General features: G+C 42.2%; 2 protein-coding genes across 7 annotated transcripts in view; one reads left to right on the top strand and one right to left on the bottom strand.

The window, feature by feature from the left end:
* The window catches only part of PAFAH1B1 (platelet activating factor acetylhydrolase 1b regulatory subunit 1), a 53861-nt gene extending 44922 nt beyond the window's left edge, over positions 1-8939 (top strand). For all 3 annotated transcript variants that reach the window (XM_039507915.1, XM_039507917.1, XM_039507916.1), the window contains exons 7-11: positions 2121-2223; positions 3026-3254; positions 4852-4953; positions 5592-5748; positions 7771-8939. In XM_039507915.1, coding sequence (XP_039363849.1) covers positions 2121-2223; positions 3026-3254; positions 4852-4953; positions 5592-5748; positions 7771-7844 — 665 coding nt within the window. In that variant the 3' untranslated portion in view covers positions 7845-8939. The remainder of the gene's footprint in view (positions 1-2120; positions 2224-3025; positions 3255-4851; positions 4954-5591; positions 5749-7770) is intronic.
* Positions 8940-18947: 10008 nt separating this feature from the next.
* CLUH (clustered mitochondria homolog) overlaps positions 18948-27389 on the bottom strand; it is a 55163-nt gene continuing 46721 nt past the window's right edge. For all 4 annotated transcript variants that reach the window (XM_039508027.1, XM_039508025.1, XM_039508028.1 and 1 more), the window contains exons 21-26: positions 27178-27303; positions 26507-26628; positions 24482-24575; positions 23570-23704; positions 21788-21861; positions 18948-20865 (exon numbers count right to left, since the gene is read on the bottom strand). In XM_039508027.1, the coding sequence (XP_039363961.1) occupies positions 20697-20865; positions 21788-21861; positions 23570-23704; positions 24482-24575; positions 26507-26628; positions 27178-27303 (720 nt within the window). In that variant the 3' untranslated portion in view covers positions 18948-20696. The remainder of the gene's footprint in view (positions 20866-21787; positions 21862-23569; positions 23705-24481; positions 24576-26506; positions 26629-27177; positions 27304-27389) is intronic.

Raw genomic sequence — 27389 nt, 5'->3', positions numbered from 1 at the left:
TGGCTGCCATATGAGGAGAGATTAATAAGACTGGGACTTTTCAGCTTGGAAAAAAGGTGACTAAGGAGAGGGCTATGATAGAGGTCTATAAAATCATGACTGGTGTGGAGAAAGTAAATGAGGAAGTGTCATTTACTCCTTCTCATAACAAGAACCAGGGGTCACCAAATGAAATTAATAGGCAGCAAGTTTAAAACAAACTGAAGTATTTTTTTCATACAATGCATAATCAACCTGTGGAATTTCTTGCCAGAGGATGTTGTGAAGGCCAAGATTATAACATGATTCAAAAAAGAACAAAATAAATTCATGGAAGATAGGTCCATCATTGGCTATTAGGAAGGGTTGGTTTCCCTAGCCTCTGTTTGCCAGAAGCTGGGAATGAGCGACATGGAATGGACCACTTGATTACCTGTTCTGTTCATTCCCTCTGGGGCACCTGGCCTTGGCCACTATCTGAAGACAGGATACTGGGCTAGATGAACCTTTGGTCTGACCCAGTATGGCCGTTCTTATGTTCTCGTGCCCAGTCTTCAGTGAAGCATCTGCTGCTCTTTAAGCATTACTGAGTCATTCAGCAGTAGGTGAATGAGGGCTGTATTCACCTTAAGCATGCCACAGAAAGTATGTCATCTGTGTTATTGCCTCTGTTTTTTTCCCTTGATATAATAATGATCCTTGGTTACTGCAGTATTTCAGAACCTCTGTACATATGCCCAGCATATAGGGTATTTGTTTTTTGTAAACCTTGTTCTTTCAGTTAACATGGGTATGGGCGAAATGGCTTCACTCCATACTTCATAATTTCATTCTTTGAACTTTTTTCCCTTTTCCTTTTTTAAAATGACCATTCAAATGGATATCACTTTGATGGAGCAGTATGAAGTACAGAAAATCTCCTTAAAAACTAGCATTCCTCTGAGACTTTTTTGATATCCCCAGAAATGGCTAATTTTTTTTAGTGGGAATTTAAATTCCGCAAGATTTACTTTTTTTCAGTGAGTCTTCCTGTTTTATTCATAGATATCTGGTATGCAAGACATTATGCATTTACCACTAAAACCTCCTTGTTAGTAATCTAGTTCTTGGGGAATACTAGAATTTCTTATTAACATAGAAAGTTGCTTAAATTAATACTCTTAAACTGCTGCCCCGAGATTATTCAAATCATTGTACCCGAAGCTTTAGAAATATTAACTTCTGCCCCAACATCTTAACTGGTTTAAGAACCTCTACATGAATGGACAAATATAATTGTTGATACGGTCAAAGTTTTTTTTTATTGGACTTGTCAAAACAATACACACTTTTTCTGGATGAGATTTGTGTTAAAATTATTTCAGCAAAATTTACTAATACTTTCTGTTCATTAACGCTTTTATTCAGATGTGTGAAATCTCTGACCCAAAACACATTCATTAATCCTCAACACCCGTGGGATGGATGGTAGTATCCTCTCTTATAGATGGGGATAAATGAAGCCAAGTGGTGAAACTACATATGCAAGGTCACCGTGAATCTGGAAGAGCAGAGACCAGAACTGACTTTTTTCTGACCCGTCCTGATCCCATTCCTTAAGTCACTAGATAATAGGAGAGACCATCAGTTATGTTGCTCTCAATGATAGTTATTGTACTATAACTAATGCCTAAAATGAGGCACTCTTGAAATGTTTAATTTTTAAAATTGTGTTAAGCCCCGAATGAGGATTTTCATTTAGGCCTTGTTCTTGCCCACTTGGTGAAAACTTGAGTTATTTTCCTTCAAAAGTTTCTTTCCAAGAAACATGGTGTTGCTGTGTCATATTCACAGAATATATTGTAAACAGTGGTTACCCTGTAATGCAAACCATGTATGTAAAAGTAATTGCAAAAGGGAGTGAGGCTAATATTTTAATGCCTGAACACTGCCATACAGAAATGCTTGACATGCCAGTGCAGATGCATTGAAATATTACTTAGCTCATTAAATACCCCCATAAGCTTCCATATTAAGATTCTCCCATAAAATGTGTAGTACATCGTAGTTTAATTTCTCAAGAGAATTGAATATTGGATTGCTTATGCATTGTAATACTATGTGTCAGAGCACCATTTAATACAAGCTTGATTTGTTTTTAGGTCATGATCATAATGTTTCTTCAGTAGCCATCATGCCCAATGGAGATCACATAGTCTCTGCCTCAAGGGATAAAACCATCAAAATGTGGGAAGTTCAAACAGGGTAAGTATAGTTCTGGTTAAAAAGCATCCATTCCAAAAGGAAACACTGTGTACCCTTTGTAAGAAGTGTACCAAATATAGCTTGAATGTCATCACAACATACCCTTTGGCTGCTAAAGGATATTTCCTAAGTGACTGGGCCCCAAAGATCCAGTAACCACATATTGATTCCCCCTCCCCCCCTTTGCTCCTTGTGAGCTTGTGGTCTACTATAGGAATGTAATCAATCGATTACTATATAGTTTTGAGCCACAATGACGGTACCTTTATAGCTACCAGAGAGGTGTGCCATTCTTGGCGTGGACAAGCCTCTTCCCATCTTTGTACTGTCATTCCTCAGTATGTAACACCCTCCCATAAATTTTCGCTTCTCCCTTCTTTTCCCCATCCCCGTACACTCTGAACACACACATAAGTATTTCTATATTGTCTCTAGCTCTCCCCAGATGTCTTTTTAAAAAGCCTAGTTTTTTACACAGATTAATTTTCTCAGCGCTAGTTTTTCTCTAAGCCTGCTGTTTTACTACTTTCATATTTCCTTCCTTCCCTCCCTATCTGCTTATTTTATTTTAGCTGCCTTTTCTTTCTAATCTAGTGACCTTTGTGTCCATGAATTTTAACTCTTCTAGAGCCTTTTCCATCTTGCTTAGCCAGCATGTTGATACATCAGTTCATTAGTAGACCACCTTATAGTCATAGTCACTTCAACAATAGCCCCCATGTCCCTAAACCATAAAGCTGCCTACACCAGATTTTTATGGCAACATGCTTGGAGTGATTCATTACTTGCCTTTGTTTGATAGTTATTGTGTGAAGACTTTCACGGGGCACAGAGAATGGGTGCGCATGGTGCGACCTAATCAGGATGGCACCCTGATTGCCAGCTGTTCTAATGACCAGACAGTGCGTGTTTGGGTGGTAGCAACAAAGGAATGCAAAGCTGAGCTCCGAGAACATGAGCATGTGGTAGAATGCATTTCTTGGGCTCCTGAGAGCTCATACTCCACCATATCAGAAGCTACAGGATCCGAGGTAAGCATAAATACAGTACAGGTCTTTCCTTCCTGTTTCAATGCAAATACAGTACAAAGACAACTGTAAAGGTTTTGGAGTATTAAAAGTAAATGCCTAATGTATTAAATGTTTTTTATAATATTTGGGTGCAAGGGATGTAAGACAACACATTTGGGGTATTGTTCCTATCAGTGTCACTTCCTGAGCTCCCAGGTTCTAGTGCCCTTTCTGTTGACCTATTTGTGTAAATTCAGGAGCTACCTGTGAACTTACTATCAGGAGGTCGGGGGGGGGGGGAAGAGGGGGGAGTAGTAAGTTTCGTCTGCTTTTGGGGAGAAGGGTGAGATGCTCTGATTTTAAGAAGCCCCATTTCTCAACCTGCAAGGAACATGAAAGGAGATGGTACGTTTTTGTCATTAGGTCAGTTCCTTTAATCACCTAAAGGGCATTTGAGAAGTGGTAGGGAAACCTATTCTGGAATGAAGAGGCAGGCTGCCTTCTAAAGGATTTGTGGGGACTTCATTTGAGTTGAGCTTTGTCCTAGTACACAAGAGATTCTCACTCTTTCCTCCCCCTCCCCATGTGCCCAAAGTCTTTAGTTTTAGAGGTAAATCATCATTAAGAACGGTTTGTGCAAATCACTTTTAAGGGTGACATAAAATGTGACTGTTCTGCGTGGAGAGCGGCTGTTGGAAGTTCCTTTTTATTTAGGTGAAATAAAAGAAGCAATAGGCCAGTGTAAACCTTAGAATAACTTGTCAGAATGACAGGTTTGGACAAATGTCAGTTAGATGATTTTATTCACTTTTTAAAAACACTTTAATGTACTTACAATTTTTGAAGTAATTTCCAGAGGTTAACTACCATGGCAAGAGGCAATTAGTTACCAAAGTAATGCTCTCTTCTGCCCTCTTCTGGATTCATTAACTACATACATTCTGTTGACAGTCTCATTTTGAAAAAGAAGCAAGCAGGTGTATTAGGACTGAAATATTTCAGCTGTGCAGCTAACAACCAACTATTGCATTGATATTTGGGATTGGGGCTATTGGAAATAAAGTCACACAGAGTAAGGGTTTCCAAATAGTATTACCCTCTCAATTAATTGATTACGTGAAGATTCAGAATACAGGAAGGATATGTCTTGATAGTCTAATGTTCCCATTGAACATGTTTGGATTCCCTTTTTGCTATTTAATTATTGGACTGCTTCTGGGATTTGATCCGAGGAAGTTGCAGGCTATATCCACCAGCACATTAAATGAGAAGGCTCAATCTTACTAAGTTGAGAAGGGCACCATTATTAAGTCTCCCAAATGAAAACTTAGTTTGGGTTGTTGGGGGGAGGAAGGGGGCAGGACTTTGTTATATTTCTTGCTGCTGCATTCATATAATAGTTCAGTGCTTGTACTTTGTTAATAACAAAGTTCATCTGGATTTTTATTTTAGTTTGGTAGTATGTGCTTAGTAGCCTTAACCTTGTCAGATGACAATCCAGTTTCCACTTACCAGTAATTAGAAATATCACTCAAATTAGGGGTGTCATTTGAAAGGTGTCTGCATATTTTTCTTTCATGGATAATACCATAATCTAAAAGTCTGTTTGTTTCCATAGACTAAGAAGAGTGGTAAGCCTGGGCCTTTCCTGCTGTCTGGCTCCAGAGACAAGACCATTAAGATGTGGGATATTAGCACTGGCATGTGCCTTATGACACTTGTAAGGTTTTTTCTGTACTGCAGACATATTACTTTAGTCAGTAACAGAATGAATGATCTTAAATGTGAATTCGAAACTTAAAGGCCACCTCTCCTCCTTTTAGAAAGTTTCTTCAATGCTAGATAGAACAAAATAAAACACATTAAAACAAAATATACAACATAATAGCATCAGTATTTGGTTTTTGTTAGGATCATTAAGAAATAAAATACAATGCTCTTCTTGGTGAAAGAAGCATAGGTTCTGGAATACTATTGTGTGGTTGTATAACATTGGGTATCTTGATTCACCTTCTGAAACTGTAAGCTTAAAGTTCTGTCTAAATTCTGCCCTACATAAATGTGTCTTGAGACCCAGCAAATTCAAAAGTGAAATCAAGTGTGTTGCTGTGTTTGGGCTGCTGTTGCAACATTTGTTATCAAGGCTGGGATGAAAATTGGTGTAAATATCCAACACTGAAGACACTAGGGTTGTTTTGTAGGACAGACAAGGAATGTTGGATGGGTTTTAAGAAAATAAACTAGCATTCTGTGATGAAGAAATAGCTTTATTCCATATTGACACTTGTTGATGAGACAGTTGAAATATTTTAAGCGGATCTAGAGAGAATGTAAGAACTTTGTCTGCTTGTTCATAAGGTGGGCCATGATAACTGGGTACGTGGCGTTCTGTTCCATTCTGGAGGAAAATTTATTTTGAGCTGTGCCGATGACAAGACCCTCCGTGTCTGGGACTACAAGAACAAACGATGTATGAAAACCCTTAATGCGCACGAACACTTTGTTACCTCTTTGGGTACGTATTGTTCTACAATGCTTACTGCAGAACACCGAACCAAAACTACCAACTTTCTACACTTCTACTCCTTGCATTCTAGGCCAGAAATATCCACCCTGAAGACTTTAAATACAGTACTCAAAGGAATAACAGTAATAAAGTGTGCTTAAATGTAAGGCCTTTTGGCACCCATCTGAACTGCTTCTGTACTTGCAGTTCATGCACTGTTCACTAAGCAGTGCTGCCATCAGAGATGCACAAAATCTGTTCCAAAAGACTGTTTAATTTTAAGGTACAGGGAGCAAATCTGGTAGAAAAGACTTGTGCTATTCAAGACTTTTTTGTAAGGTTAGTCAACCACTTATATTTGATGGCATTAACTTATGTATTATCAAGTCAGTTTTTAATGGATGATGACCGCATCTAAAACCTCCACCTGCACTGATTGAGTTTCAGCACACAAGCCAGAGACGTGTACATATTCTAGCCTCCAAGCCACTTAGATTCCCTTCAAATCAGGGTTGAAGCAGGTTGGTGAAGTGGATGAAAAGCTTTAACTTGCAATGTTAGTCTGAAACATTTTACCAGTATGTGTGGATGGGGATTGTGGGTACACTGTATTAAAAATAGCTGTCCCTTTAAGTACTTTACTTTGTGTTCATGTGCGCTCTTGTGTGCTAATTAGCTTTATTAGCTGTTCAATCTTTTCCAAAAAGTTTAAAATACTACCCAGACAAGAACAATCCTGGATTTATCATAGAATCTCTTCTCTAGTTGTGATGTTTTTTCTGTAGTCTTTAGAATTTTTTAGTTTCTTCTAAACCCTCTGTGTCAAGGTAGTGATAGGCCTGAAACTTGGGCCACTAAGTATTTGGGTTTATCACAATTAGCACTTGAGTCAGGCTTTCTGTATGCCCTGGGATATTACTGCTAAAAGGAGTAAAGTCAATAGGGAAGTAAAGAAAATATGTTAATGGTAGATACATCTGAAATTTTATAGCACCCACTTTTTAAAGATTGCCGCTTCTTAATTTTTCCACTTAGCCCTCCCAATACATATTGTCCACCAATTGACCTGATCAGAAGTTGATTACAGGGTTTATAATGCCTCTCAGATCCCCCTGAGAAGCAGTTCCCTTTTAAAGCCTGTGAAATACACACATGTCCATTCCTGGTCAGTACTAAATCTGTCTGCTCCAGGAATAAAAACATGGTATATGCTGATGTCTGAAGTCAGACACTTCAATCTGTATGAAGTTACTTAATGGTGTTTTGTAGCCAGAGGATGCAAGACCTGAGCCTACTTCCATTTGATAGCAATCTGACTACTTAGTACAGCTTAAGTTATGATACAAACTTCATACAACCATACATTTACACAACGCTTTACAAAAATAGAGCAAGACACTTTTTTTTTCCTGCCTTGCAGAGCTTATGATTTAAATGTTAATAAGATCCAAACATTTCAGTATGAAAAGGAAGAGTTTTTCCTTGCGGGAACTTAGAACAGTAGCGTTCTTCTAGCTGAACAATCACTGGGGAGGGAGTGCTCATCTTATCTGGGACCTCTGTGGCTCAGATTCAGAACATAGTTCCCTGTAGCAGAGCTCCAGAAGAAAGCTGAGATTTGCACCCTTTTTAGAGTATTTGGAGTATGCTTTTTGTTGAAATTCTGTTGCAAGGTCTTTTAACTTCACCCTTCCAGTAACATACTGGGCTGGGGAGTTTTAACACTTTCATTGGTAATTCTGACTACCATCAATACTCTAGGGAACGCTTCTTAGGCTTATTATGGTTTTCTGTTGCCATAGTGTTTAGGAGCCCCAGTCATGGGCCCTGACTCTGTTGTGTTTTGTACAGTGCCTAGCACAACAAAAGATGGTCCCTGCCCCCAAAGACCTTACAAGCGGAGTCTCTCCTTGACCTTTATAGCATTGTTGTGCTTTTTCCGGGGGGGGAGGGGGGGAGGATATTTTTGATGGGGAGAGGGAACGTTATAGATTGTTGCATTCATTTAATATGAGTTTCTCTTTCTCACAGATTTCCACAAGACAGCACCATATGTGGTTACTGGCAGTGTAGATCAAACAGTAAAAGTGTGGGAGTGCCGTTGATTGAAGTCACATTTGACCCCCTTTTCCTCTGGATGCACTCAGATACCATGGTTATCCATTGAGCTCTGTTTAAATAAATATTGTCCTTTCATGTAAATTATTCTGGATGTAGATTGAGCTTATTAAATGTTACACACAAAGTATTCATGCATGGTGAATCCAAATTGTATACTGTAAATTTACATACGTTGTCTAGAAGTACCATAGGTTTAAGAACATGGGCTGGCATTGGTCACATCAGACCTAAGAAGGCAGAAGTTGGATAACTGAGATAGGGCACTTAACTGAATAGCTGACGGTGTCGTTCTATGTTGTATAATTATACCTGGTTTTCTTTCTGCTGTCTGTTGGTGCCTGAACTGGTGACCTCATTTGGGAAAAGTTTTGTAGGGCTCTTTCAGAAATGTGTATCTATATAACATCACTTAAGTGTGCTTAATAAATCTTCTCTAAGGATACTAGATAATAAGGCTGCAATTCAGAATCTTCTGAACCTTATATGTAATTAATGGGAATTAATTAAACTTTGGGATTTTTGTCATGACACATTTGCCAAATCAATAGAATAAGTTTGTTTTGGCCTCCTGTCTCGCAAAGGGTGGTGTATTTATATAAACAAATTAACTTGTAAATCTGAAATAAGAGAACACATCTTAGTAGCAGCTGATGTGATATATTTATTTTATTTGGTCATTCAGTGGTTAAGCTATATGTAAAACTTTAAGCGTAATGCTTTTCTTGTTAGACATACTTCCAAGAGGAGGAGTCCTTCCTAGTAGAATTTAATGATCTAATTTCCATCTAGAACTTAATCTCTACAGTGACTATGTTGTGGTAGCAGTTTACTGTTTGGTTTTGACATGGTTTGTGTGCAATGCCCATTACCCAATATCAAAGGACACTCTCTCGGTATTCTATGTGGAAAATGCAGGAATACAGTGGTTCGTCAGTGCCACCTCAAACCCTTCTGAAATGTGAGGTAATATAAAACATAACAAGTTTTAACATAGCTTGCATCAAAATTACCATGGTCTGTGTAAGAAAAAGATCTTAAGGTACAGTATTCAAATTCTTTCAATAAAGCACTAAAATGGATCTGACTGTAGAGTGATGGACTCCATTACAGATTTTGATACAAGCTTCTAAAAATAATTTTCACATTTATAGCCTTATAATGAGCCGCCCGAGTGTGGGAATGAAACTATCAAGTAAATGTTAAAATCCAAACAAAATCTTAGTGTGATTTGGTAATTCGTAATCCATTTCTGGTAGAAGTTTTAATTTGCGTATCCCTAAAATTACATATTTTGATCCGAAGTGAATGAAAATATCAAAGGAATATTTTAATCAGCATTTTTGTGACAAATTCCATTGTAGATAATTAAGAAATCCATTGCTTACCTAACCAGGTCTTTTTAAAAATCCACTTTAAAATTTGCAATATAATGAAGTTACCAGTCTGACATTTTAATAGGTGAATTTATTCTGTGCATTGTTTTATTCATTTTGTTTACATGGCTTTTAAAACTGTCCCTTTTTAAAGAAATGATTCAATGGAAAGCATTGGATTGGAGGGTATACACACACTAAGGAAAAAATGGTGAGTGGTAAGATTGTCAATTTCCTACAGTCACATACAAAAAGGGTCCATAAAACCACCAGAAGGAGCTGGATTCTGATATTGGTTCCTTGCATAAACGTGCCTCTGGTGTAGGGGAGGAAACTGAGCGTTTAATGTATTTTGAAAGCAGATGAAGATGGAGGCTAATTCCTTAAATCTAGTGGTTTATATCATTCAGGATAATGTTTTCCACAGTAAAACATACACAAATTTGAAGTCTTTTTGCTTAAGCTGTTTCAACTGGAATAACTTGCTGCTATTTATTTGTCCTATTTTGAGAATTCCAAATACAGAGATGGTGCATTTTAAAATTTCTTTATACATCTGCAACTGTAAACTAGTACTGCATTTTAATTCCTGATAGGATCTAGCAACTTCAGTTATTTAAGGGTAAAGTAAACCCGACACGTGTACATAATTCATTAACATGAATGAGAAACTTAAAGGTACCTATTATGTGGAAATTGTGCACTGCATTTTTTCCCCTGTAGCATGCAACGATTTACAGGGATAAAGAGGAACTAAAGTTTTTGTAAGCAGCATTTTATTTGATTGAGAAAGTGAAACACCCTGCTGAGTATTTAAACTTGCAACAACTCAATTTGCAATCTTCTCCTTTAATAAGCAGTGAATAATCTCAGGGATGGTCCTAAAATGGATCAAAAGTTAAAGCCCTGTTTTTAGACAAAAAGTGAAAGCTACAACACAGGAGTTGGGTTTATGAGTTGATATTACACTGTGTTGATCTTTTTCACCATTTTCAATGTTTTCTGTCAGCTGTCTAATCCTGTGCCTTTCCTGTGATAAGTACAATGATGAGGTTACTGGTTTGGATTGTAAAAGGAATTTATTGGAGGGTTTAGAGGTTTACTGCTGCTTTGTCACTTTCCTTACTAAAATTGGCATTTTAAAAAGAAAACGTAGTGCTACATTCCCAAATAGACAAATATGAATTTTGTTAAAATGAATGAGAAGACAGACATTCCAGTGCCACACTAACTTAACGTGCCCAGGAAATCCTAGATGCATTCTTGAAAGTGCAAAATTTATTGTGGTTTAGACATAACCTGAAAGTTGATGTTTTATAGCATCTTGCACTTTAGAAGATTAAAAAGCCGTCCTGCTTTTGTGTATGGTGTGACCAATGATGTGCCCAGGGCACTAATTAAAAAGAAAAAAGCAAAGCAAAACTAGTTGCTAGCAAGTTCTCCAAGGGCTGTGGAGCACTGTAGTGGTTTGAAAGCTTTGGCTATAAACTCACCAAGCCCAGTCTACTTATACTATCAGTACCCTGCTTCTCTTGTTTGCCTCCTTCTGTTTTTGTGAACTGCCTGGTAATATCACTCTTAAATAGCTTTTGTTCCTCATAAAAGCTATTTAAAAGAAAAAATATATACTTTTTTTTGTTGACCGTGGTGGCTTGATAATCCTTTAACAATTTGAAATTAAAAATTGCTGAATTGAATGAAGGAAAAAGGCACTTAGACTGCTCATTCTCTGTCCAGCTGTACATAAAGTCCAGTGTGTTACAAAGAAACCTAGTTACTACAAAGAATAATCTCCATTAGTGGAGGAAAACTACATGTAAAAAATGGTAGGGAAGAACACTTGGGGGATGGGGGAAGTGAGCTGGATTTACAAGTCACGACTGGATTTAACTGGCCTTTTTATCTTTCCACTGTGTCATGTAAGTAGCTGCTTTCTTGTCCTACCTATCCTTCAGGCTTCTCCCAGTTCATTCTGAAGATAAGTTAGTGAAATCTTCAAGTTTAGAATTTGATCCTGACATTGACATGAAGGCAAACATCAACTTTTTTCATAAGAACGATGTAGAGATTGCAGTTGGAGAAAACCGTTCCCAAACTGTAGGCGTAAACTGAAGATATGACACAATAATAATAAAATCAGTAAAGGAATGTATATAATACTGCTCTGTGTTTTACAGTAAGATTTGTTGCTCTCAGACTGTGTAAAACAAAATTTATTCATGTTTTCTGCATATTAAAAAAATCTTATTGTACCAATTGGTAAACTATTAAATGCATATAAAACTAGATGTGGTTTTTGTTTCCTTGGATGCAGGAAGTAAAACTATTTGATAAAAGCTTCTGTAGGTTCACCCTTCAGATTTCACTCCACACTTTTAACTCCTAAACCCATTCCCACCAGGAAGTGTGGAAATAGTTCAAGTTGATTAGTTAGCTCTAATATTATAAGAGTATTAACTGAATTGCATAAATGACAATCTTGGGGTTAAGTGATGCAAATTGAAAATTTGACTGACTAGTTCAAGGGAGACAAGGTGTGTGAGGTAATGTTTCACTGGACCAACTTCTGTTGGTGAGAGAGAAGCTGGTCCAATGAAATATGTTACTCCGCTCACCTTTGTCTCTAATATCCTGGGACTGACACACATACAACACTGCAGAGTTCAAAGGAAGCTGTCTAACTCTTTATTTCCCATTTTAGTTTCTTTACTGCCTAATTTTGTCCCTTCCTATTAAACAAGCATCAGTTGATACAATGCTTTTAATGGAGTACTTCCTTATTTGTCTTTAGTCTTTTTGAAGTGTCAGCACAGCGTGGGGATTTAGGTTTATTGAACGGTCCTTCATGATCGCTTTGTAGCAATAGTACTGAGATATTGCAGTGGCATCTCTCTGCAGTGCTTGCTTGTTTGAGGTCAATTTTTGTCTAAGACTTACCTTATCTAGAGGACAGTTCCCTTCCACAGTTGTCGGTTTCAAGAGTAGAAAATTTTGAGCATAAACTACTTAATATGCAGCACTCAACCTGGGTTAGAAAGCTCTGAGAAACAATTATGGTAGAGAGGACTCAGTGTGAAGGGTGTCTTGCAGAGCAGGAAAACTACAATGGTGGTTTGATGTCCACAAAATGAGTAAGACCCAATCAGTGAAGGAGAAGAACTATGAACCTTTTCAGCTTGATATATGCTACCTGGCAAACTGCAAAGGCTATTTGTACCAAATCCAGTCTTCTGCATCGGGAATAGGCTTTGCTTGATACCCTACATTATCAACTGTATGTTGTTTGCAATGGAGATGATCAGTATCTTGAGACTGCATGAAGAGGACCTATCAATGGCTCTAGTTGACTATCAAATCACATCCATGTTTGTAGAAGTAAAGAAATGGGCTTTGTCTTTGTGCTAGAATGAAATGAGAGCCATACGGAAGGCCGCAGTATTTGTACCTTAATAGCGACTGCTGAACTTAGAGTAAATGCTATAATGAAAGGAAAAACTTCAGTTCAGCAGAGGGAGTGGAAAGATACAATTGGACTTTGGCAACCTACTGGAAAGGTCTCTCCATGCAATACATTTAGTGGATACTGTACTACAGTGAACGATCACTCTAAAGGCTTTCAAGACATTTGATGTTTTTTCTTGAAGGCACAGCTCCTGGAATCATGTATTGCATGAAAAATGTTGAGCTTTGATGATAGTTTCTAGCCTTTGTGGGAAAGGCTCAAACAGAAGGTCAAGAAAAAACTCAAAACTTTATTTTTAGAAATCTTTTGCCTTTCTGACTAATTATTTAGGTTAGATATCAGGACATTTTTCCTAACTCTAAGGATAGTTAAGCATGGGAACAGGTTACCTAGGGAGATCTGGAATACCAGACGTGTTTTTGTAAGAACTGGTTAGACAAACACCTGTCTGGGATGGGCTAGATGACCTCTTGAGGTCCCATCCACCCCTACATTTGTATCCCCATTTCTCTAAAACACCCCTATCTGTTCAGTGGGAAGTCTCTCCCCATCCCATGCTGTCTAATGTCCTAGCGGTAGATAAGGGAGTGAATTTGACACTGATAAGACATTGTTTCTATTTTTTAGTTCTCAGAACAAACAAGTACAGCCTGGACGGTATTAGAACAAGATGACTTGCCAGCCCAGTTTGGAAGGGTTGTCCATATTATCCAGCAATGTGCAGCATGCTCTAACTTCTGGATCTTTAGCCGCCTTTAACAATTCAACAGAGTGAGTCAGATTTTTTTTTCCCCATGTTTCACTGACATACTCCTTGTCTGGCGGTACTAAGACTGTAGATTGAGCCGGGGACAGAACAGAGATTTCTAGCTGAGACACAGGAGGATGTGAACATTCATTTTGCTGAGGTCTCCTGACTTAGCAGCCATCCTGGGCAGCAGGTCAGACAGGAAAAGGCCTTCTATAATTGTAAACATGTCAATAATTCCCTCCAGGGTGTGGGAGACAGGCAGCAGAAAGTTTCAAACCCCTCTGCCACACACACAATGTTTGAAATCCATGTATTTGACTTTCCACCTCCCCCATTCTTGGTGGATAGCTTACCTCTACTTTTGAGTGCTTTATTGCGAGGAGCTTGACAAATACCAAAGACTAATTCTCAGGACAATTTTCTGTAAAAGCTGGGAGGTAAACGATTAGTATGTCTGAATATTCCAGTGTTTGGGAATTCATTTTCATGTGTAGTGGGGTGGAGGAGTAATTCTCTGCTTTGAGATTTAGTGTTGGAGTCAGAGTAGCCCATTCTTCATTCAGTTGAATGGGAGGGTGGCTGGATTCCCCTCTAAACACAGTAGGAGATAAAAAGGGTGCAATTTCTGTTCTACTAAAAAGTAGAGTTGCAGCTAATTATGTATCATTGCAGAATATTTGACATGAACTCAAATCCAGGAAATTCCTTTGGGAAAGGAAGCAGTGATGATAAAAATAGGTATCTATTTTTTTCATACTCATCAGTAATTTCCTCCTGCTTTTTGCCAGTTTTCTCTGATGTAGTTCTGTTCCCCCCCACTGGTTCCAACTGACTATATGAAAAGTGACATTCAGTCGTCCCCTTGCCAGCCTGATTAGTGAGTGAATGAAGTTTAAAACCAATGTATGTGCCACTGCCTACCGTGTGGGCCTGACGTGAGTGACAGGAGTCTGGATTTGGGTTAATCAGAATTAATAAACTGCGATAGAGCAACATTCTTGGGGATAAGTTGCTCGTTCTTTAAGTGACTTATACCACTAAAAGCAGTTGACAAAAAATGGAGAGGAAGGATGGTCTTGGTTAGGATGTTAGCCTGGGAATTTTGACCCCTGGGTTCAGCACCTGGCTCTGGGAGAAGTCAAAAAGGGCTGGGTCTTCCCTGCAGTGTTGACTATTTAAGTTAGCCGAGCCTGAGAGAGCAGTGGTATTGCAGAATGTTTGAGCCGTGAAGTTCTCTGGGCTTTGGTCTCCAATCTGTAAAATGGAGGTAATAGTAATTTCCCAGCATGCAGGGGCTTGGGGGAAGGGAAGAGCGTGAGTGGGAGGTGCTGATATGACATGGTGATAGTGACAAGATCATGTTTGTTAAAAGTAGTTTTTCCTTGCTAGAAAGTGCGGATAATACCAAGCTGGGCGGGGCTGCAAGTGCTTTGGAGGATAGGATTAAAATTCAGAATGATCTGGCCAAACAGTGTGAAGTAAAAAGGATGAAATTTTAATAAGAAATGCAAAGTACTCCCATTAGAAAGGACCAATCAATTGCACACCTACAAAATGGGAAATGACTGCCTAGGAAGGAGTATTGCAGAAAGGGATCTGGGGGTCATAGTGGACCACAAGCTAAATGAGTCAGTGTAATGCTGTTACCAAAAAAAAGCGAATGTCATTCTGGGATGTATTAGCAGGAGTGTTGTAAGCAAGACACAAAGTAATTCTTCTGCTCTGCTCAGGCCTTAACTGGAGTAGTGTGTCCAGTTCTGGGTGCCACATTTCAGGAAGGATGTGTACAAATAGAGCGTCCAGAGAAGCGCAACAAGAATGATGAAAGGTCTAGAAAACATGACCTATGAGGGAAGATTGAAAAAATTGGGTTTGTTTTGTGTGGAAAGGATAAGACGGGGGGGACATAAGTTTGAGTATGTTAAACTGTTAAAAGGAGGAGGAAGAAAAATTGTTTCTTAACCTCTGAGGATAGGATAAGAAGCAATAAGGTGGTTTAGGTTAGACATTAGGAAAATCTTCCTGTCAGGGTGGCTAAGCACTGGAATAAATTGTCCAGGGGGGTTCTGGAATCTCCATCGTTGGAAATTTTTAACAGCAGGTTGGACAAACACCTTCTCAGGGATGGTCTAGATAATTAGTCTGCCAGGAGCGCAGGGGACTGGACTAGATGACCCCTCAAGGTCCCTTCCAGTTCTAGGATTGCAGGAAGGCAAAGGCTTTAGCAAAGCCAGCAGGAAATTGAGACCTCCTAAAACCTCAACTACCTCTAGGCAGGCACCTGGAGAAGTTGGCAGTACCCAAAAGGCTGTTTGAAGCAACATAACATGGGCTGTTGTATTTCAATCAAGGTGCTGCCTGAGTGCAAGGTTCCATCAATAACTTAACAGCTAAATTAATCTGATGCTTACAGAGAGGCCCAGATTTCATTTAAATTCCCCGAGTGAGCTGTTCATTTTGCTCTAGACCCATTCAGTTTTGAACAGTTAAGTTTCATATTAGGCAGGTGGTGCCTTCTGTGCATGTCCCCTCACTCCCAAGGACAAACAAACCAAGGTCAAGGTGTGGCTTACTTTAGAAGTGGAATTTGGAATCGAAAAATTTCTTAATGCTTTAACTGTGGAGGGGGAAAGAAGAACTTTGATTGTGATTAATATTACGGCTCAATGTGTGCAGCTCTTTCCTACAGCGTAGGAATAAAAGGAGTGAGATTCTCTGCTGTTAAATCTACAGTTCCCTGGGGAGTGCTATGGCTTTTTTCCCTCATTTCCTCTACCTATCTCCAATAGCCCCCCAAAATGAGCAATTTTGTTTAATTATAGCACCTGGGTTAGTGCTGTCTAGGGTTAGACCATTTAGAATTGATGCTTCTATTTGATTGAACTCAGTCAAAACCACTTGAGATTTGGTGCTAAATAAGGGATCTCATATTACAGAACCAGACTTACTGTACTTTCCAAGCCTACATTTTTGTCTGTGCCTTATGAGGAAACCACCTAATCAGCTGGTTACTCCTGATTGTTTCTTGAAGCAAGGCCAGACTCAGCTGATGTAATACAGACACTTAAGTTTACACCCATTCTTTTCCAACTCCTAGTTGAAATACTTTGTGCATTGTCCTGTGGAAATGCCAAATGACTGAAGTGGGTCCTGCTCCAAGGCCACTGTGTTTATTTTAAAAGAAAATATTGATTATGCTGTAGCTTAGGCTGAGGAATTAAGTTTAACAAACAAACCCAAGCACCATTTAGCCAGCAAGAGATGCAATGTTTATAATGTATTTCATTTTCTGCCTTGCTTCAGCAGGTACCTTTATCACAGCTGCTTGCTAAGTGTGAAAGAGCAGTGTCCTGTTCCCACTCCAAAATGGGAGGTAAGAGGTGGGGAACTGGCTTTTAGGCTTACTCAGTATTGCACTTTTCCTGAACAGAGGCTGGAGCTGGTCTGAAAACTGAACTGACTCAAAATAAGGGCTCAGAGTCTGAGTCACAAGGTTGTAGTAAGAAGTGGAGCCTTTCCACTGACAGGAAAAAAGCTGAAGACATCACTTTTTGAAAGTGATGGGGAGGAAAAGCCAACACCCTATAGGAGAATCAGAACAAGGTTTTGAAAAACTGATAAGGTCAAAGCCCATCTCTTCCCTGTAAACTGCTCTAGTGTAAGCTACTCCTGGAGCTGGGTAGAGCATAATTATACCAAGCAGGAAGGAAAATTAACTACTCCTCAGGGTTAGGAACAGGGCTTCAGCATTAATTTTCTTTAGTGTTGTGAGACAGACAGGTACCCCCTGGCACTGCATTGTGGAAATAGGAATGGAGTTGAAGTTACTTTTTGCTATTTTTATCTATTTTTAATTAGATGCTAAAGAAAAAAAATCCAGTTCCTTCTGTCCTTGGTGTTACCAAAATGTGGAAATCAGGCTAGAGAACAAAACAAGCAGCAGAGGGTGGTGGTGATGATGATTCAGCTTCTGTATCTAAGTCTCATCTGCCCTCCCCCCTTACTGCATGTGGTAGGAAATCAGTTTAGACTAATCCTCCACTGCTTCTGTGGCTGTCTAATTCATTTTCCTCACCTACATGTGAGTGACTCTGCCTGTGAAGAATTAAACTTCTCTCCATTGATTATCACTCCTGAAGCAGTGTCTACCTTACCAAAAGAACTGTGATGAGGAATAGGGGGCAGTGCCACTATTGTGTGGGGAAGGAGAGCAAAACCTACTGCTCCAAACCCAGGCCTCTGCTTCACTGTCTCATGTGCAAGCTCCCACACTGCGAATGGCAGGGAATGATGCTGTAGCAGACAGACTAGTCTACTCCTTCCTGTGTAGCCTATGAAGATGAACAGCTGACAGCCCATTTGTGTTGAATTCCACCCATGCAAAGCAGTAAGACTGTTTAAAGGGTTGTCTAAACACAGTGGCACAGCTTTAAAAATCCAATCTTGATGTGAGTGTATAGACCAGGCCTAACTTGCAGCTATAGACTGTTACACAATTGTGGACACTCCACTAAGCAGGAACAGACAGTGTCTCAATCAATTATTTCCTCAGGATCTAGGCTACCTACACCTCCCCTGGAGTGGTGGGTGTGATGCAGCTGGTTAAAAGGAACAGGGCAGTGTTAGTTCTTTACCTCTTTCCAAAGAGTAGGGAGGTAGAATCCAAACACCTGCCACCTCCTCCCAACTGTTTGGGTCTCTTCCTTGCTGTTCATGTCCTACCTCTACATCCAGGTGCAGTATAAACTACATTGCTGGAGTTCACTTACTGTGAAACCATTAGACTGCACTGCAAAGACACATTGAAGAGGGGTGAGAAAAGCAGTGGGTTACCTACCTTGAGAGACCGCTCCATGCATTAGTCAATAGCTACACAGCAGTGTAGAGAGCATTTAGTAACAAATATTAAGTACCCTCAACATTAGATATGCAGTCAAAACTCATGTGGATCCTACCACACTACATTAAGTATTTTAAAGCAAGGAAGTTACTCACTTCATAGCAGTTGCAATGTTTTACAAAGGCAGAATGTTTGTCATTTCATTAGACCAAGAGTGGGGTCAGGTCAGTTACCACATGTCAATTGTACAGAAGGTTTTAGACAGGGTGAGAGCAGGTGGCCTGTGAGAAGGTTGAGCATGTGTGCATTATTTCTGTTAATGGCCACTGCTCTTGATATTTTTCAGAGGCATAAAGGGAGGAGAGATTCAAGCTGCTTGTGTTGCAAAACAAGCTTTCCTAGGCTCAGAGCAATCCTAACAGGAGGCTGGTGCAAAATCCACAGAGCAGGTGGCTGGTTTGTTTTGTCTGTCATTAGAAAGGCAGAGGCACTGGGAAAACACAAGAGCTCAAGTGTGTCTTCACCCACCTATGATGCCTCTTCTGACCTGGTTTACACCATTGGTATTTCCCCTTCTTTGCACCAGTGTGAAGTAGAAGCAGCAGCATCTGTTAAACAAATCCCCGAACTCTGCTTGGATTTAACACAACAAAATTAAGCTTCTTAGTAAAACTACTTTGCACATTTTATTTAAGAGGTTTAATTAATGACTAGAACGGGAAGACATTACCAAAAAACCCTTGTGTGAAAGATGCCTTGTCATTTATTGAATGTTTCCAGGGGGAGCAAGTTCTTTTGGATCAGAGATGCCTCCTGCTTTGTACAGTCCCTCTCCTCCTCGCCCCCCCCGTCAAGTTACAAATACCCCGTATGCAGTACAGGAAACCAAGGGTAAAGAGCACAGTGATAGCACTTGTTTTCCCCGAAGGTCATCAAAAAAAGCAATGCAAATTAGCATAGTACTGGTGCTGACAAAGAGACTGGACTCCCAGGCAGCATGATATGGTTTTGGACTAGCAATCACATCTCACTGTAGGTCTTCGATTACTTGGAAAAGGACATTCAACTCTGTCGGCATACCATGACCTGCAGTGGATATCGCTTACTTGCCTTGTGACTGCACCAGCAGGAAGCATGGTGTATTTTAAGGGGGGCAGGCAGAAGCAAGAAGGAAAAAGTGTCAATATTGTTCATTCATTGGCATCTGCCATGTCAGTAACATCCATTGCCTGCAATGGAAGTTCTGCTGGGAGCGATCTCAACCCAGCATGCAAAAAAACCAAAACAAAACCCAAAACAAGACATTATCCCTAGCGTTAAGTGCTATGGGATTTTTAGTATTCTTTCAGCCAGAGGGAAAAATGCCTAGTAATTTTAGGTTGTGTAAAGACACACATGATTCAAACCTGTAGAAGTTTGCTGATTACTTTACAATTAAAAGATGATTAACTTCTGATGCTCATTCAGCTTTGTATTAAAGCAGCTGCTGTAAGAAGGGTAAACTCCCCTCCCCATAGCTATTCCAACAGAGGCCAGGTTTTCCCCTTCTGTGAATTTCATTTGGACAGTCCACTTTAATGCCAACACTGATCTAGGAGAGGCACTGGGATTTTCCATTGTAAATAGATTAATGACAGGTACTTTTTTAATTTTAAACCCTTACTCTTTGGATGCAATTTCCTCAGTTACTCAGGCTCAAGCAGAGAGCACAGGGGCTGCACCATGACCTATGGATCATGAAATCAGAATGTAAACGGTATGAAAATCCCACGGCCACTCGGACCCGAGCAACGAAAGAAAGGCTGCAGGACCAAAATGGCTATATCCTAATGTAGCAAAAAGCAGTACATTTCCCCTCCCTCTTCACAGGTTTCAAGCACTTAGACCAATATGGCTGCTTCCCCCCCCCCCCCCTTAGGGCAGCAACTAATAGAACAGTATCATTTGGCTTGGAATCCAGGTTTCGAGCTAGAACTGAGCACTAGGATGGGTGTTCTTGCAACACAGTGTCTCTTAGACAACATAAAATGACCTGAGAAATGTCCTACCTCCAGCCCATTCATTTGGAATTCAGATATATGTACAAAGTCGAAATGGACTGATGACACACACACACACGCGTGGCACGCACACACACACACCCGGACGTGACAGCCACTGGCTGTGCTCACCTAGGAGGTTCTTTCGTATGCTGCTGCATCCTGGCCACCTTTCCCCTTTCGCGTGGCGGACACGAGCGCAGTCAGATTCTAGTTCTCAACTTAGTTCTTTGCATTGTGTATTAATTGTACCAGTGCAATAACATTGTCAAAAAAAGGAGAAGCTGCCCCAGGGGAGTCCAAGACCCTGGTTCAGATTCAGAAAAAAGGGGAGGGTTTAAATTTGTTTGTTTTTTAAGCGAGGTACACCTTAAGCAGAGCTCTGTGCAGGGGGGGCCTCAGCTGAAGGCATGCTCGGCTCAGCCTCTCTCTCCTCGGAGAGGCTGTCTTCTGCTTCCAGCTGTTCACTGCTCTTCACGGCCTCTTGGAGCTGCTGGCGCCGCTGCACCTCTGCTTTAAGGTTCTCCAAGTCCTTTTGGCTAGGGAGGGAAGCAGAAAGGAGGGGCCCGTATTACAGCTGCTTCGGGAACGTGAGACGAGGAGGGTGAGCATTGTTGGGGAAGGTAGGAAAGCCTGGGGGATTTCCAGCCTCCTCTAGCGTCTCATTACAATGCCAGCCCTCTGGTGAAGCAGGGCCCTGCACGCCACCTGCCAAATGGTGCTGACCTGTTTAACTATGGCAGAATAACCCACTCTGCTCCCAGAGGTGGAGGGGAGAACATGTGTATTCTCCTAGACATGTGATCCCACCTGTTCCTCACTCTTTCCCTGGCTCATCAGCTGCGATATTCCCCACTAATGCTTTACAGGACAATGGTTTAGAGATGTGTCATTCACCAAAAAGCACTAGCTGGTGCCCCATGAAAGCAGAGCGCAGTTCTTGCCCCGGCTGCTCCACCTGCGAGCCTCTGCCCACCCCTCGCCAAGCAGGCTCGGGGGCCGTGCAGCCTCTGGGATTTGCCAGCAGCTCTTGAGCCGAGTGCCAGGACTGAGAGAGTTTCTTGGCTAGTGAAGTCTGGCCGGGCTCAGCTCACTGCTCAGCATGGAGGGCTGGGAAGGGATATAAATACCCCAGGCCTTTCCAAGGCTGGATCACTGCATTTCAGTTTGTAATTACCCCACTGGACTAGTCCTATAAGGCAACAGCTCAAATCCTTCCCAGCCCTGAACCAGCTCAGCAGTTTGCTCCCATCGAATTAGCTTGACAGTGACTTCTTGTCAACTTCCCTAGAGATTTATACCAAACACGCTTCCAGGCCCCGCTACCTCACCAGTGTCAGACTAATAATCCCTGGGGAACAGGGCTTTGCAGGGGTAAACTGATTTTCCCTCCAACAGCCATGCAGTGGGGCACTGGGACACGACCGGAGAAGACGCACGCCCATGCACGTAGCACTCTACCTGAGTGGAATGAAGAGAATTCCATTGATAATGTTGAGCTGCTCCAGCACGCTCGCCATACTGGGAGCGGTGAACTAGGGTTAAAAATAAAAATCAATCAAGTCAGTCATTTGTAAGCCACCCTAACGAGCAGAGAGACCTCAGCATTGACTCACTTGATAATTACTTCCCTACCTCCTAGGGGGGCGGAAGGATAAAATCAGCTGCAGCCGGTACATTTGTACTGCACCTAGCGCAACGGGGCCAATCTTAGCTGGTCCCCAGGCACTACTGGAGTAAACCTGATTAACAGTGCAATGCTGGAGGCTACAGAAATGCCCATGTAGACAGGAGAGATGGGAGACAGAGCAGGGCAATAGGACTGACTAGCTATATCAACGTTGGGACCAATCCCATGAGCCAAATTTGAATGATTTGGGCTTTTTAATTTCAGGGAGTAAAGAGAGATTAAACCTTATGGTCTCTTGGATTTAAGCCATTCCCTCAGAATTTGACAGGAGGGTGGGAATGGGGGCAGGGTGTGTGTGTGTGGGGCGGGGGGGGGATTAGCCTTGGCATGTCTAAGGATTTGCCTTAGTCCCTGGCCTGAGAGCGTCACCTAATTCGAATTGCGTCCATAATCTTGCTCAAGATGTTTCATTTTAATCTCTCCAGTTCCGTAGCTGAAAAGGGGGGGAAAAAAGCCACCAGCGACCTGGAAAGCACAGAGCTGCAGGGCTGTCGACACGAACGTGTTCCTCTCATCCCCAGTGGTTCAGTGCCTCTGCAGAACCAGTGGCGTGAGCAGCCAGGAACCCAGCAGAGCAGTAGCTTCTGCACAGACAGTCCCAAATAGCACTCGCCATGTGCGCGCGTTTGGGCTTTTCCAGGCACAGCAGGAGAACTTCACTCCCGCAAGGTGCGCGGGCAGATAAGAGCAGCTGGTTTTGGAACCAGACTCTTCACCCGTTAATTCCTGCAGTGCTGACGGCTGGGCATGGCCCTGCTAGGATATGATATGATACGCCGTCCAGCCTCCTGTCAGGCTCGCTCTGCCAACACAGTTAGGCTGCACATTTATTTACGTGGTGCCTGCTCTCCATGGATTTCAAAGTGCTTTGCAAAGAACAGGGACCATTTTACAGAGGAAACGGAGACACCGAAGTTAACTGACTCGCCTACAGTCACAGTGAATCAGTGGCAGAGTCAGAACTAAGGTGTTCCAGGCTCCCAGACTCATTTTCAGCGAGTGCCTGATTCTTTCATACCGGTTTTTCCAGCTGGGACTGACCATGCTGCAGAGCAAATCACCCAACCTCCTAGGTTTAGGGGAGATCAGAAGCCAGCAGGTTCCTAGCCCTTTCTTGCAGTTATCTGACCATGAAACCTCCTCAAAAATTCAAAGCCAACAGCATGTGTCTCACATCGGTGCATGAACTAGTGTTACAAATGAAGGTTTCCAAGAGTCAATTGGAAAAAGGCGCCCTGCAGTATCAGGTGCTTTCCGACTAGCCCATTTCTGCAAACCTACAGACCAAGACACCTGGGTCTCTCTTGGGGGCAAAAGAAAGTCTCAACGTTGCTAAGCAGGTGGGGTTTTAAAATCCAAGGTTGCACCTGGTCACTTCTGTTTTGGAACATCCTATCTGCCAAAGAAACCCCATGCAAGTAAAATGGGGAATACCAGTAGGGTGGGTAATAGCTCCCCAACCAGGAGAAACAAAGTTCACCCATCACAACTGTTATTGCAGCAGACACGTCTTTGTGGCACATACCCAGACTGCCCTAATGCATGCAAGTTACCTTCAGTGGCATAATGTTAGCATTGGATCCATTCTTGTAGATCTCATTCATTGTGCGTTGAAGAGCCACTGCTTGCTGAGTCAGGTATTTCAAGTACTCAGAGCTTTCTTTGGTCTTTTCGTGGTGTTCTCCAAGCTGGCCAGAAATAATAATAATAAAAAAATTGTATCAGAACAAACCCCGAACTCTGCCCGAATCACAGCATCTAAATGGTTATTTGAGACAGTGTAAGATTTCACTGGGGCTGGATTGTCTCTCACCGTAGAATGAGTGCGGATGACCTGGTATAACATGTGACACTGCCTGCAGGCAGCTGCTTATCTACTTGATGCAAGCACACAGCTTTAATGCATGTTCTCGCTCAGGTTTTGAGAGGTTTCCTCCACCAGGCCGAGCATGTTGTCAATGAGAGCGAGCTCAATCAATTGCCTGGCTTCTTTGTCAAACAGGTTTGCCCGAACACGTTGGCAGGTTTGCTGCGTCTCAGTGAGTTCTGCAAGCAAGAGAGGTTCCCCCCGGCCCAGGACTGGGTTGTGTCTTAGATTTGGAAGGGTGATATCGAGTGAGAGACGCGCACTCTGAATCTTGTCACTGCTTTCTCAGATCTTAGTGTTCTGCAGCAGCGATGAAGCCTGCAGGTATTTCATGCAGACTGAAAATCTGTCCAGTGACTGCGACCACAGAGGTTATAAGTCGAACAGGAGACCTTGTGGCAATAGTAGGAAAGACTAGCTTTCTAAAGGCACGTAGCAAGACAATCACCTCCTAACAGTCTAGGAGGAGTTCTCCACCAGCTGTTCGTACCAACAAGCCTCCCCCACGTTGTAAGATGCAGGGCGGTTTCAGCACAGAACTAGGGGCTTCGCACCGGAAAGCCGAATGGGGCAAGCTAAGCAGGCATAGGCCACTGACCTGATTTTTGTAGATTGTGTAGCCTTCCTTTTCATGCTGTAGAGCTGATCGGAATTCTGCTTTACTCTCGTACACTCGGGCTACCAAGTGATGGCTGCAATGGAAAGGAAGAGACATGGATCTAGCTTTAATGAACGCACGGTCAATCAAGGGAGAAAGAGTTCTTCTCGGCTGCAAAGAGGTGCATGCAATGCTCAGTGCTAAGAACACAAGAACGGCCATACTGGTCAGATCAATGGTCCATGTAGCCCGACATGTGGCCAATGCCAGATGCTACAACAGGAATTAACAGAACAAGTCAATCAAGTGATCCATCGCATCATCCAGTCCCAGCATCTGGCAGTCAGGCTTAAGGACACCTAGAACATGGCGTTGCATCTCTGACCATCTTGGCTAATAGCCATTAATGGATCTATCCACCATGACCATATCTAATTCTTTTTTTAAGTTTTCACCTTCACATCATCCCCTGGCAAGGAGTTCCACAGGCGGACTGAACAAGTACTTCCTTTTGTTCGTTGTAAACCTGCTGCCACCTCACCATCTCAGCTCAAGGGATGACCAGGGTCAAAGGAGGCGGTGGCCAGATATTTGACTGTCAGTACAGTGTTAGTGGTTACCTTCTCTCTGGTTAACTCTTCAGATTTACTCCATTCTAGGTTAGGAAATTACGCCTAAAACCTAGCAAAAGTAGATCAAACCCTCATCACTCCAGCCAGAGAAGAAAAGTCACCTCAGACTGGACTTGATGTTGACTTTTGGTCACTTTCTGCCGCTTGGGAACAGGAAGCTTGTTTTCTGTCCAGGACATTTTAAAATGCCAGTTGTATGTTATGTGCTCAGCACTTCCAGGTAATGCTGAAGGCTGAGAGAATATCTAATTGGTCAGGCTTCTCTTCCAGCCAGGTAATTAGAAGAAGCAGCAGCAGCAACCCAGGGGTCTCCCCTTTCTAAAAGGAAATTTTGTTTTCTTGGAAAGCGAACACGTGACTCTCTCAATTAGCCAGCCCTGTGTCAGAATCTTACAACAAAGACACAACTGGCAGCAACAGTGACAGCAAGAGCTGCTGATCTAAGTCACCTGGTTGTTCCCCAGATGGGAGAGTCACCTTGGCTTGATCTCAGCAGCTCAAACATTCTTGGAATGGAAAAAGCTTTCTACGTTTGGCTTCGTTATTCTAAGGGATCTCAATGCACATCCTAGCCCCGGGGGGACATGCAGGAAGATGTTCTCTGCAGAATTCGTATCCATCAATTGTTGGAAAACAAATCAGACTCATGTGGGTGCTTCAGAAGATTTCTCTTCACCCTGATGAAGTGCAGATGGCTGCAGCGTGGGGGGTGGCAATTTCGAGTGGGACAATGCCCACTGGCCAGTTTTTCAGGGGAAATGTCTGTAGCAATGGGTACTGACCCCACAATTTTAGGATCTGATCCTAAGAGGTGCCGAGTGCTCTCAACTCCCCGTGGGGTCACAAAGAACCACTTCATAGGATCAAGCCTTTACGGTGAAAGACAAATGCAAATGATCCGTGTCTCTAAGCTAGTTCAGCAAGAACCAACAACCAGGGGCTTACCATCATCTCAGTCCCAAACGTACTGATGATATTTATCCCTCTCCTCCCAGCCTTCATTTACTGTTTGCATTCTTACACAGGAAGCAGGGATCTGACTACGTTTGTGGACAACACCTAGCACGTTGTATTGTGGCAGGTCCTACATGTAGATAATTCTAGATCCACAATTCTCCACCTTTCGAAGCAGCTATCGCCGACTCAGCCAAATCAAGCATAGCTGCCTTCCAACTGAACTGGGCGGCTGAGCTCTCACGTCAGCAGTCAGATAAATGGTTGGGGGAAGAAAGAACGGAGGCTTGCACACAGCTGACCAGGGACAGCACTCATAAGCCAGAGTGGGGCCCAATCCCAGATGCGACGAGGGTAGATTCACAGTCCAACTTTCCTATCCAGCGTCACACCCCCAAACACAAACTTCAACCCATCTCCCCAGACCGAGGCGCCGTACCTCAGTGCCACCTTCAGAGACTTGGAGCCGTGATACTTGGAGTTGATCGCCAGAGCATTCTCCAGGAATCGGAGGGACAGGTCGTATTCCATAACCCCGTGAAGCACCAAACCGATGTTGTTCTAAGGGCAATCACCACACACAGGTCAGAGAACAAGAGGGAGTTTCGAAAGGTGACTCCTGACTAAGCCTTTTGAGCTAAAGGCACAGAAATGTGTGGGCCTGTTATTGTTATTAGCTCTTTGTCGAGGGCCGCACAGAGATCAGGGCCTCATTGCACTAGGCACTGTGCACACGTAACTAGAGAAACTGTGCTCCGAAGAGCTCTGAGCAAGGCAGACAGAGGGGGTGAGACTGGAAGTACCCTCACTTTATGTACAGGCAGGTTAAGTGACTTGCCCAAGGTCACACAGGAAGTCTACGGCACAGCCGGGAACTGACCCCACATCTCCTGAGTCCCAGTCCAGTGCCTTAGTCATAAGACCACCCTTCCTCTCTACAGAACTACTATCTATGCATCTGCAGGCTTGTTCCTTCCCCCATAGTGGGAAAGTAGGAGCAATAACGCACGTTGGAAGGGATGGAGAGACATTTGCCTATTGACAGGATTAAAATAAGTGAACAAGCTTCACGGAGCCTGGACAAGGAGTTTACTCAGAAGGATCACTTACGTCTAAGAGTGCCATTTCTGGGTGGTCTTCTCCAAATACCAACAGCATGAGGTAGCGTGCGCGGTACAGTAAGTTTAATGCTGTGGAGAGTTGGCTGTTGGCAAAGCAATACAAAGCAAGGTGCATCTACAGTACAAGAAACATTCAAAGGTTAAAATGTGGCATCACATCCTCAGTACAAATAAAGCAGTCTCCCTCCCACCTGCCCCCCT

The sequence above is a fragment of the Mauremys reevesii genome, linkage group 20, assembly GCF_016161935.1.
Source record: "Mauremys reevesii isolate NIE-2019 linkage group 20, ASM1616193v1, whole genome shotgun sequence".
Lineage (NCBI taxonomy): Eukaryota > Metazoa > Chordata > Testudines > Geoemydidae > Mauremys > Mauremys reevesii.
This window is presented reverse-complemented; position numbering and strand designations above follow the sequence as displayed.